Below are 12910 nucleotides of genomic sequence, written 5' to 3'. Positions count from 1 at the left end.
CGTGTATTTTTACATATATTTATCCACTTTTTGCTGTTGTTTATAGATTATTATACGAAATTTTCTTTGTTTATTTAGTTGGACCGATTCAAAGAGCCACCAGCTTTTGGTCCAATGTGTGATCTTCTTTGGTCAGATCCTCTAGAAGATTTTGGCAGCGAAAAGAACGCTGAACATTTCAGTCACAATAGCGTTAGAGGCTGTTCATATTTTTACAGGTATATATACATTATACATACTCTCTACAGTTTCTGTGCTAACGATGAGTTTCGCAAAATGGTACGAACAACTTTTGGGATAAAAAATACTTTGATTTTTATTACATAAAATCATTTTAATAATAATTTTCGATATTTATATTTTATATTAACAAGACGAGTAATATATTTATACCAGAATATGGAAAAAAATATTATGTTACGAAGTTCAAAACATTGACAGTTATATATACTATACCAAAACTACTACTTACCTTGTACTAAGGACTAAAGTCATTTAATAAGACACTTTCTCGCTGTCCTTGTGTTTCATTTGTAAGTTGCAAGCTAGAAGTTATTTTGAATTACAATAGAGCATAGGCTATAGCCCATAAGTAGTACATAGTACATTTATTAAATATTTAAATGTATTTATATCATAAACTTCAAAAATAATCTACTTTAGAATATGTCATTAAAAATAAATGTTGTTATTAAAAAAAGTTCAAATATATATTTTTAGAAAAATATTATTTTATAACGACTTAAGATTAGTTTAAAGAAATATCATAAAAAATATTAATAGTTTTTATTTTAAATGTTTATGTAATGGGTACTTAACAAAGTGGTTATTAATTTACATTTTATTTTTTTAAACCAGAGAAATATATGTGGTACAAATGTTAAATTAAATAACCATTGTATTTTTATCAACTAAAATGTATTAATAAAAATACATCAATAATCATATTAATATATTATAGTACTAATAATTAACATATACTCGTAAATAAGTGAATCACACACATTATTTATTCAGTTAATCGACAACCAAAAATGTGTCCATGAACTCTTCAGTTATATAACCATGAATACATGTAATTATTTTAATTTAATATACATGTAAAAATGAATAATTAGAGAATTGTGTACAATTGATAATTAATGAAGTACTCAAATAAAATTATTCTTATAATTAACTTATGAAACTCATCATAAAATATTAAAAATTGAAAACAGGGAATAACAATAAAAATATACATTTTTACATTAATTATTTCAAAATTTAAATAGATGTGCATAAATAATAATACATTTAGATAAAAACCATAATAAATACAACAATAAACGAAATTTGATTAATTAAAAGGTAGGTACTTTAAGACTACGATTAAAGAGCTTAAATAAAATATGAGGGTTATAAAAAAAGCACAATAATAACATTTTAGTATAGCCATACTCCTTTGTTTTTGTTGTATCTATTTATCTAGATGTCCCATGTAATTTATCACGTGAATGTAAATTCATAATTAAGATTATAAGATTATATTTTATTTAATTAATCAAATTTGTAAATATTTTTTTTTCAGTTATGCAGCATGCTGTGATTTTCTTCAGAGCAACAATTTACTATCCATCATAAGAGCACACGAAGCTCAAGACGCAGGGTTTGTTACTCTCTTTTTATACTTAATAAGTCAACTTTTATAATCATTTGTGATTATTTGATTTAGATACCGAATGTATAGAAAAAGTCAAACTACCGGTTTTCCATCTTTAATCACAATATTCTCCGCTCCCAACTACTTAGATGTATACAATAACAAAGTAAGAAGTTAATATAATTTTAATAATTTATTAAATATTACTTCATAAAAACGATTGTTAACCATGGCGCATCGCGTATGTATAGGCTGCCGTTTTAAAATATGAAAATAATGTTATGAACATCAGACAATTTAACTGTTCACCGCACCCTTACTGGTTGCCAAACTTCATGGATGTGTTTACTTGGTCTTTGCCGTTCGTCGGCGAAAAAGGTATTTTAACTATTTTGATATCATTATTCACATCAACATATTTTAAACGTGTTTTTTATAGTTACCGAGATGTTAGTGAATCTATTGAATATTTGTTCGGACGATGAATTAATGACCGAAGGCGAAGATACACTTGAAGACGGTATGTACAATCACTTTACACATAATTTTATGTATGCACAAACAACTGTTTCAAATTACGTTATTTATTTATTTATTTTTTTCGAGTACAGATGTAATAATATTTTATTGCCTTCTCGATCGATGCTCGAGCTTCTATGATTAGCAACACTGATCGAGAAAGCATTTTTCACAGTAGGACAGTATTATATACTTTTATTTAAATTTCTATAATAAATACTATATTTTAATATTTAGCCAAATTTTAGCTTTAAATTTATTCTCACCCTATATTATTAATTAAATATTGAATTGAATAATAATTTTTATTCATTTATTTTTATACTTTGCTTTTTTTTTTATTTATCTTAATTTGTGCTTCTCTGGGATTACAGCTGATGGTAAGAAATGTCTATATTACATTATTAATATTGGTTTAGTTTAAGTAGAGAACAAAACACATACTAAATAATGTCGCTAGAAAAATGGACTGCTCCCTACGTAGATATTCAAAACTCCTACCTCAATATTTTTATTTTTATTTTTATTTTTACTTCCCTTTATTTGTTGACTTTTTGAGTTGCTACCATTTATGAATTTTTATAAAACAAACCTTCTAACTCACTTGAATGTTTATTATTTATTTTATTTTTGCTCTTTATATTTTCCCTATGACAATAAGAAAATAAAAAAAAAGTCATAACCAATTGTCTCACACAAATAATTTAAAAATGAAAACGTGATGAATTTCATTATAAAAAAATAAACAATACAATAATTTCGATTTTATTGACCTTTCATACATTGATTCATTTCAAAACCATCAATATTTAATTGGCAGCGATTAAAATAACAAATAGCTGAACAGTTAGTTTCAATTAAACTAAACGAAACAATGATAGACGAGTACGAGTATATTTAGATCTGAACATGTACATGTATACTCAACGTCTGACATTTTATTTTAATAATCACACACAACCCCTGTATTCAATCCTATTTCAATTATCATTTAATTTAACTCAAATTGTATATATTTAGTAAAAGTTATAAGTCTTGAATCTCTAAATAATGGATTATATTTTTCAAATAAACTATAGTAAATTTAATTTCGTTATTATTCTATAAACAAAATATAATCATTTATTTTTGCTATGTATTTATTTTCAAAATAATTTTTAATGTGTCACTATAGCTAATTAAATTTAGTGCATTTTGTATTAAACTTAAGTTCAATTATTTTAAATAAAGTATATCATTGAAATACAAGCTTATTTTTTATAATAAAAGAATAAAACCGAATTAATATTGTTTCGTAATAAAATGCGTATAAACGAAAATTCTAAATACTTTCAAAAATTCCTTTTTTGTACGAGTAGTTTGTTTTTTAATCAAAAATTGATACATTTTAAAATTTTCTATTTTAATCTCATATAATTGAAAATCTAACTATACATATATATATATAGATACAGCATAGTATTATTATAATGTTCAACTAACTAACGGAAAGATTATGAAAAAAAAAAATTTAAAAAATTATAATAAAAATAACATTTTAACCTTCTATTTTTCTTAATCTTTATTATCTTGCCTTAAAATATTTACTTTAAAATTATTTTAATTGAGAATAGATTTACTTATTATATTTATAGGCTATTGTACCTACTTACTTTACTTATTCTTGGACGCACTCTTTCAATCTTCTATATATTTTGTTTTCTTTTGTTTTTCTGTTTATATTTTTAAAATCTTTCGCTCTCTGTGACCGACCGATCGACAGCCATTGTTGTTAAACCGATAGTTCCGAAAATGCCCGGTAAGTTTTCTTCCCGAAATTGTTTTTTCTGTTTTATTTTAATTTTCAAACATATCAACATAACTTACAATTTTGCTGTTTTTATTTCCACTTTTCATTTTAGCAGCCCTTAGATTTTATTTTCGTTGTTGTTGTTGTTGTTTTATTTTATTTTATTAATGTTATTATTATTTTATTTTTTTTTAATTACTTATAATTATTTTCGTATTTAACACTTAATTTTATATATATTATGTTGACATTAATTTTTTCAATTTTTTTTTTTTTTTTTAATATTTCCGAGTGTTTTTAATTCGCTTGAATGTTGGTATACTAATTAATTTAATAATTAATAATAATATGACTATTTGAGAGAGTTCAGCAGACAATTATAGGAATTTCTCATTCAGTTATATACTTATGACATTAATATATTATATATTATTAGTCATCTCTCATTTTCAATACCTGTTATATAATATAACTCGCACACCTACAATTCTTTAGGACCAAATAGACATTACGTTTTTTTCGATTTTAGAAACGTAGGAAATCTTTGATCCTCTGTGGAATTTCCTTTGAATCGATTAACATCCTTATAAAAACAAAATAAAAATAAAATCAGTCAAGCTTGCAGGACTGTGCATGACGTGATATAACACTTAATATATCTACTTACCTACGTGCAATATTATATACTTATTAAACATTATACATCATATTTTATTGCCGATCATTTTGTTTAAAAATAAATAAAGCTGTTACTATATACACTCCCCTCCCCACCTCCTCCACTGTCTATTTTGGTTACCCGTAGAATTTTATTTTATTTAGTAATTAAAATCAAATAAGAAAGTATTTATGTATGTTTAGAATTTTGTTGAAAATTAAAGTAGTAATATTATATTATAGCCGTAGAACTAACTCCGCATCGGCCCAACCCAGTGCCGTTAAAATCAAAGTATATAATAGACATAGTGATACAATAACTATTATAGTTTTCAAATATTATATTTCATTGACGTTATTACATGTAAGTTTGTATTACACTTTTTACCCGAAATACCTTTGAATACAGAAGGTAACGGCACTTTTAATGTATATAAATTGACTTTTTCGGTTGAACACAAGCAATACAAATAAATTATGATAATTAGTTTTACATAATATTACCCATACTCACACTTCACTCGTTTGACATTACACCAGTATAATGATAGTTTATACATATATAAACTTGTTAAAAAATATATATTCATATTAATATATTATTTTTAATTACGAACCAACAAATTATTATTTTAGGCCTGAAACAAAATTGTCTCTTGTTTTTTAGCTTAAAATATGTATATAATATATTATATATTATATCCTATATAATATTTATATAATTTCGTTATCGGTTCATTGTAGGTTTCAGGTAAAGTATTTTTAATTAAACAAAAATGAATTTTAAACCAATTATTCATTTGACTTGATAATTTATTGACATCAATGATCAATCACACCAAGCAAAAAAAAAGTTAATAAAATAATATACACGTTATCATTTATAAGGATACGGTTACCTACGGTATTTACCTACATATAGTTGGATAGAAATATCACGCGACCTCATATTGGAAAACCATTCTTGTGCGTATATCATTTTATATGTATATTATAATATATATATATCGATTATTGTCGATTAATGACGTTAAAATAAAAAAATTATGTAGTTTCAATTTTTATTTAATTTTTATTCGAGATGAACGGTAGTTAAATAATGCCTGCAATACTGACACATTTTATCGTAATTTATTAAAGTTGTGACTAACACAAGCGTTGTCTACAGACTACAATATACCTGTCCTAATCATTAACGATATCAATATGCTTAGCCTATCACGTTATATAGAAAAACATTACCACTTAGCCATGTTATATATAATTAAAACGTGTATATAATCCTATAAAATGTAATATATAACAGGGGTTCTTATAGAAAATTAATTTATTGGATACAAGATCAATATAAACATTAATCCATTTTTCTTAAGTTATACCCAATTTCTCTCGAAAACACCAAAATGTTTTTTTTTATCAAACATTTTTAAATAACTTACTAAAATAAGAATATTAAATAGTAATAATATATGTAGAAGTAATTTCTTGTATTTATATACCTACGTATTGTATTCCCATCTAAGTCCCAAAATAAGAGTTTCAAAAATAAAACCTCAATGAATAGTTTCTAATATCGGTTGTTCCACAAGTCTTAACCATTTGAGCACGCCCTATTAAAAAATTCTGTTTTTACTTGTTATACGTTGTCCGTATGGAAGTATTATTTTATTGTTTTTATACATAATTATAATTGAAGAAAAGATTTTGATGGTGGTGTAAAATTACAAACAAAAATACCATCAAAAAATGAAAAATTACCTAAAATATTTAAATGAAATAACAAGTAACAAGTTAAAAAAAAATATTATTCCAAAATAATAAATACGTACATATTAAAATTTGTTTATAAAAAGTGCACATAATGGAGGTATATCATAAATTCATAATAAATATAATGTATAAATTTAAAAAATAATATATTAAAATATTTGCAAGTATTTTTATTTGAACAATAATAAAATTGACTGATATTTTCAAAAAAAGAAGAACGACGATTTTTGATAAGTTCATATCCCTAAAAAAAAATAGTTTGAATGTATCAAATTTATATTCAAAATATAAAGATAAAAAAAAATTATATAGGCACCTACTATACTTTTATTAGAATCTATGAGCAATAAAAATACATTCGTAGCTATTGGTTATCATTGTATAGAACTTATAAAAAAAAAATTAAAAATTATGAAAATTCTGTCTTTAATTGTATTATTTTAATACTTATTTAATTTTTTGTCAGTAAACTGTATATTGCTGTACAATAAATATTTAGGTAGCATAATAATACCTATTATAATATAATTATATATGTATTTATTTATTTATTAAGTAGGTACTTACAAGGGTAGAGTTGCGTTGTTCTTAATATTAAAACATATTGTGATGTATTTTCACAAGGCCCTTCTCTGTATCATCCCTTAAACTCACCACCAGCTCTACCACACACACTCGTTGTTAATTTGATTTACAATTATTATAATTTGAATTTTTTTTTTCTGTTTTCGTTTTGATGTACAATTTTATTTGATGCGGACATACGGACTTGTTTGACGGCGCACCAAAAATATTATTATGACGACATTGCGTATGTTTCACTTGTTTTCTGTTTTTCATCACGTCTTTACATTTGGTAAGTATACGAAGATATCTCGCTTTTTTTTATTTTCACTCAAATTGTAGTTAGTATTTATATCAGCATGTCTTGTGCTCGTCGCTGTGTTTATCATCTTTTTAAATAACTACCTAGGTGGCTAGGTATACATTGCTGTACTTTATTATTGCCGTATGTTAAAGCTTTTACATAATATTTTATGAATAAACAATATAGCTATAAATACTTTTATACAGCATGTCGACGTAAGAAATTTATCGAATATATTTTAAAGATAAATTATATATTATACACACACACACATTTTACCTTGTGAGACGTTTTAGTATCATTATTAATTTTGTGAATTTTTGACAAATGTTGTGTGTATATATTTTTTTCAACACCCGTAACCTATAAAAATAAAACAGCTACCCTATCATTAAATTATTTTATTAACATATAATTTAATATAAATATCTATATCGTTTAAAAATACAATTCGTATCTTGATCTGACTTATTGCTGAACAAGCAACCGTCCGATATCCTTCATCTGCATGAACGTCGTATTCGTATTCATAATTTATTGTCATCGGTCCTATATATAGGTACATTTATATTGTGATGTGATTATGTTGTGAAATGTGTGCCTAATCTATCTGACGTGAAGTTATAATAATTATGAACGAAAATGTCCTAATCCTTAATCAATTAAAATATATTTTAATGCATTTCAGTAAAATAGATTAGTATAAACTTTCAAAAAGATTTGACACTTTTTTGATGTACGACCTACATCGTAGGTATTTAAAAAAAAATAATTTTATAGTAATAGTATACCTATTATAATGAATTAAATTTGTTTACAATCGAGTCAGAACATTTTATACTATTTTCATATATAAGTATAATATTCGAACTGATTATTATTATTTTTTTAAGCGGTTTTGAATGAATCATTATAATTTTATTGTTTTTATTTGAAAATCGGGACAACAAAATGTCTTGAAAAATCCGGGATCAATATTTAATCATTAGTTTTTCTTATATTATGCCTAATTGGCACATTTTATTTATTTGTTAAAATCCATTAATTATTATTATAATTACAATTTACAATTGTTTTCAGTTTACGCGTATATCGTTTATATTTCAAGATGATACATTTTATAAAGAATAATAGTTAAATATTTTATAACTTTCGAAAAAATATTTATTAGAACTACCTAAATCTTAAAATAATATTTTCTCAGGACATTATTTTGGACAATTCTTAATGTTTCATTGATTGCCTTGTTTTTTTAATAATAAATATTTTCGTTCAATATTTGTTTTTATAATTTACGTTTTATATTGTTTTATTTAAAACTTTTTTTTTTTTTTAATTGTTTAATTTATATTAATACAAACATCATTTTTCAACAGTTAATGCAGCCAATTTGAGAAAAGAAGTTATAAGAAATAAAATAAGAGCAATTGGAAAAATGGCAAGAGTCTTCTCTGTTTTGAGGTAAAAATATATGTATAATGAAAAATAATTATAACCCATCTAATAATATATTAGATTATGATATTATATACATTTAATAGTGTTTTAATTTCTTAAACTTTACATAATAAAATTATTAATACTACCTGTAATTACAATTTATAGGGAAGAAAGTGAAAGTGTATTGCAGTTGAAGGGTTTAACTCCAACTGGTGCTCTCCCTCTTGGAGCGCTGTCTGGCGGCAAAACATCGTTAAAAAATGGTAAATAGTTTTTTTTTTAAATATAAACATACGTATAAAAAGAGTTTAAATCTATCTTTCCATTTTAGTTACATAATTAATACACATTTTTAATATGTTTATTTCAAACCTTTTGTTTACCTCAATTTAAATATATTAATATTTTATTGATACTTTATAGCACTTCAAGGTTTCTCTCCTAATCATAAGATTACTTCATTTGCTGAGGCAAAAGGCCTTGATGCAATTAATGAAAGAATGCCACCACGTAAAGACACACCGCCATCTAACCAGTGCTCGCCATCTAACATAGCTACGTCATCAACTACACCAGTGACACCTGTAACAGAAGATAAATCGCCATCCCCATCAACTACTCAGAAACCAACATCATCGGAACAACCATTAACAAATACCACTAATTCATGATTGCCATACATTTAGGTGAATCATTTAACATCTGTTTCATCTTAACAATACATTTTAATTTAATTTAAATTAAAAATATTTCTTTGTTTTCAAAGATTTCAGATTACCTAGCTATACCAGGATCTATGTGCTGTTATCTTCTTTATACAGTCTACAGTTTATTCAATTCAATAACTACTAAAATTATTATAATAATATATCATATTCATTTCAATGGTACATTTTAAATTAAAATATTTGGCACCTTAAAAAAAAAGTTCCTGGGGACAATTATGTCAATATAAATAATATATATAATATAATTTTCTTTTTTTTTTTGTAAATTATTGTCTTATATTTCTACGATTTTAATTTGCTGTTTTTGTTGTTATTTTGTTTCATTTTTTATGGTTATTTCAAATCTTAAACCTCAGTTTAAAATAAGAATGGTCAGGTATCTATTGGACTATACTTGTGCATCGCTTGTTTTATCAATATCTAAGGCATAATATCTTTTGCTATACGATCTCTTCATTTTACTGTACACTCTTTTCATAATGACAAAATATCATTAAATTAATGAGTATTTTATATTAATTATTATTATCTAATAATTATTTACATTTTCCCATTTAATTTTTTTATCTCAATATAAATCGAAGATATTTTTGACATATATCACATTATCATTCTATTACGTATCAATTGCAATGTGCAGTAAAATGTGATGCGTCACAATAGCCTATGTATTATGCTAAATATTTTGCCATTAATTTTGTCAAATCTAAAAAACCAAAAATAAATACACATAATTAATTTAGCATAGGTATATCTTTATTATATATATACTATATACATACATTAATATTTATAAATATTTCTTTATTAATACTATTTTGTATATATTATAATATTTAAATAAAACCATTATATTAATATATCTACAATAAAATGAATTTTATATTTAGGTCCTGCAAATTTAAACATTTGTCTTCATTTTTTCTTTATAGTTTAAATTAATTAAATATTATTGATTGAAAAACTTGTTAATAATTCACTCAATTTGAATTACATTATTATCATAGCTACTAGTTTTTAACTATTATAAAAAAAAATTTAATAGTAATTTTTACTGTTCAGCCATTTTTTTGAAAAAAATGGAATATTGTCCTTGTTTTATTTCTATTATAAACAAAACTATTGCTTATTATGCAGGAATAATTAACGCTCATTAATTATATATTTTTTCCACAATTATTTATTTCAATTTGTTATCCATTTCCATCTTTAGTAATATTATTGCACGTGTTATCTGCAGTTGTAAACAAATACAATATAGAAAAAAAAATGATGTCAATCACAATTTTTTTTCCTATCATTATAATATCACTAATCTTTTATTATAAGACTGTTAATTTATTCGTACAAAGACTATGAATAAAAAGTAAAATTATTAATATTATATTTAGCGGATTATAAAAACCAAACCCTCCCTATCAAAAAATGTATGTAACTTTTTTTCTATTGTGTGACCACCAAAAATTCTTTTATACATAATATAAATAATTTAAGACCAAAATACCCTGTTAATTCTTCTATGTTTATTTGTTTTCAGAAGTTAAATAAAACTTTATACAACTTGATTTTGAGATGACTTGCTTTTATTAGATCCTTTTAAATATTGCATATTATACTGGTTACTGGTACTGGTTCAATTTTATCATACTATACTTTACTTATCGATAGTATATGTATCATAAATAATAATAATGAAATATTAATTTTGTTAATGCTGACTTTATATTCATCATATGAGGTATTTTATTTTATTACTATAAATTGTAACATTAAAAAACTAACAATCAATATAAAATAGAAACAAATTATTAAAAATATTTGAATGCTAAAAAAATCTTATTGATATATTTTAACGTAATATATAATTATATTTCAATTTTCAGTTTCATTTACTTTGAAACTTTAATTTTATTAATTTTTACTTTTAAAACTTATTTGATCATTTATTTTATTTTAGACATAATATACTCATTGAACTATAATATTTTTACACGTCCTTACTCCTTAATGTACTATTTATAAGTATAAAATACCATACTGATTCCATAAACAAATATTGTTTTATTTAGTTGAAATATTAAAATAGATAATTAAAATATTAAGCAGGTATGAACCACGGAGTATATAGGTAATAATATCTTTATTCTATACATAATGAAAATTTGAAAAATTATCATACAATAGCTACCTTTCTTAAACATATTTACATAATTAAAAATATTTTCATCTCCTTTTTAATCCTTTGAAGTTTGAAAAACTGAACATATTGTAAATAGTGGAAGCCCAAAACCAAAACGAGCTTAAATCTATCTCTTATATAGGTACTAAGGTATATAACTTCTTAATAACAAATTAGTATAGTATACCTATACAAGGTTTCAAAATAACAGAAAACAAAGGAAAAATGTAAATTGTTTACAAGATCAGTATTAGAAAAAAACAGTTTTGTTTGTTTAGTATAACTTAATTCAAATGGAATAGATAGGTGCTTGAAATTTTAACCGAATATTAGAATTTTCTATACATGATAAAATTTAAAATATTTTGACTCTTTTTATTTATAGATATTCAAAATATTCAATTGTTTTAAATTTTTTATATAAAGGGTGTTTTATAGAGAATGCAGTTTTTGAAATGCTGGGTAATTTTTTGTTGTTAGGTGTTATGGCAGCGTAAGAGTTGATTCCCGGGTCATATATTTTTTTCAATATTTAGTTAAATATTCAGTCTATTATTTAGCGTAACCCTACGTGACACCACGAAGAGGTTGGTTGACAAGTTGTTCTTTTTAGTTTTTTTCATATTTTGAAAATTATCTTATTTTATTTATTAATTATTTATTGTATTATATTATTATTCGTAAATTCATGCGTAGTCTCGGTGGACATGAGCGCGCTTTGTGATGTGTAGCGGTCGTGCAATCCATGATCATTTTATCATGGTGCAGTTTACTGATATCAAGGGAATCAACTCGAACAGTCGAACATACTTATTATAGTTATTAATGACCCGGGAATCAACTAATACATAAAAGCTCAGGAATCAACTCACTTTTTGCAATTTTTATTTTTTCTGTTATCTATGGTTGTTGAAGTTTTTAGTGATTGATGAATGGTATATTATGCATTTTGTTTATTTGTCGTCATGAAGCAGTATATAATCGAGCAACGTGTTTGCTTATAAAATTATAAAACTCATTATATACACGGCGACTGTATTGTAGTAACTGTTAGGAAACTTTGTACGATCCTAGGACACCGTGAAGCACCGACTACAACAACAATAACGAGGCTGGTCAGAAAATTTGAAGACAGGATCAACTGAGAAAATTAAAGATTAAATATAATCTATTTTAGTATTCTGTGCCTCAACTCATGTCTCATAGTGAAACAATAATATTGTTTATACATTTTAGGTATCATTAATAATGTATTTTAAAGTTAAAATAGCAAAATTAAAAAATGCGTTCTTTATGAAACACTCTATATAAACTATTGATA

At 24.1% G+C, this 12910-nt stretch overlaps 1 protein-coding gene across 3 annotated transcripts in view; it reads left to right on the top strand.

Annotated features, from left to right (window-relative positions):
• The window catches only part of LOC132928580 (serine/threonine-protein phosphatase 2B catalytic subunit 3-like), a 59934-nt gene extending 48959 nt beyond the window's left edge, over positions 1 to 10975 (top strand). The window contains exons 7-16 of one of the 3 annotated variants that reach the window (XM_060993403.1): positions 79 to 218; positions 1568 to 1645; positions 1712 to 1805; positions 1891 to 2017; positions 2079 to 2159; positions 3921 to 3956; positions 8628 to 8703; positions 8848 to 8945; positions 9106 to 9368; positions 9449 to 10975. In XM_060993403.1, coding sequence (XP_060849386.1) covers positions 79 to 218; positions 1568 to 1645; positions 1712 to 1805; positions 1891 to 2017; positions 2079 to 2159; positions 3921 to 3956; positions 8628 to 8703; positions 8848 to 8945; positions 9106 to 9353 — 978 coding nt within the window. In that variant the 3' untranslated portion in view covers positions 9354 to 9368; positions 9449 to 10975. Of the gene's footprint in view, positions 1 to 78; positions 219 to 1567; positions 1646 to 1711; positions 1806 to 1890; positions 2018 to 2078; positions 2160 to 3920; positions 3957 to 8618; positions 8704 to 8847; positions 8946 to 9105; positions 9369 to 9448 lie in introns of all 3 variants that reach the window. The other 2 variants (XM_060993561.1, XM_060993478.1) reach the window with 2 other exon arrangements.
• The last annotated feature ends 1935 nt before the right edge of the window (positions 10976 to 12910 follow it).

The sequence above is a fragment of the Rhopalosiphum padi genome, chromosome 1 (genome assembly GCF_020882245.1).
Source record: "Rhopalosiphum padi isolate XX-2018 chromosome 1, ASM2088224v1, whole genome shotgun sequence".
In the NCBI taxonomy this organism is placed as follows: Eukaryota; Metazoa; Arthropoda; class Insecta; order Hemiptera; family Aphididae; genus Rhopalosiphum; species Rhopalosiphum padi.
The sequence above is the reverse complement of the archived record's forward strand: the minus strand, read 5'-3'. Positions and strand labels throughout refer to the sequence as shown.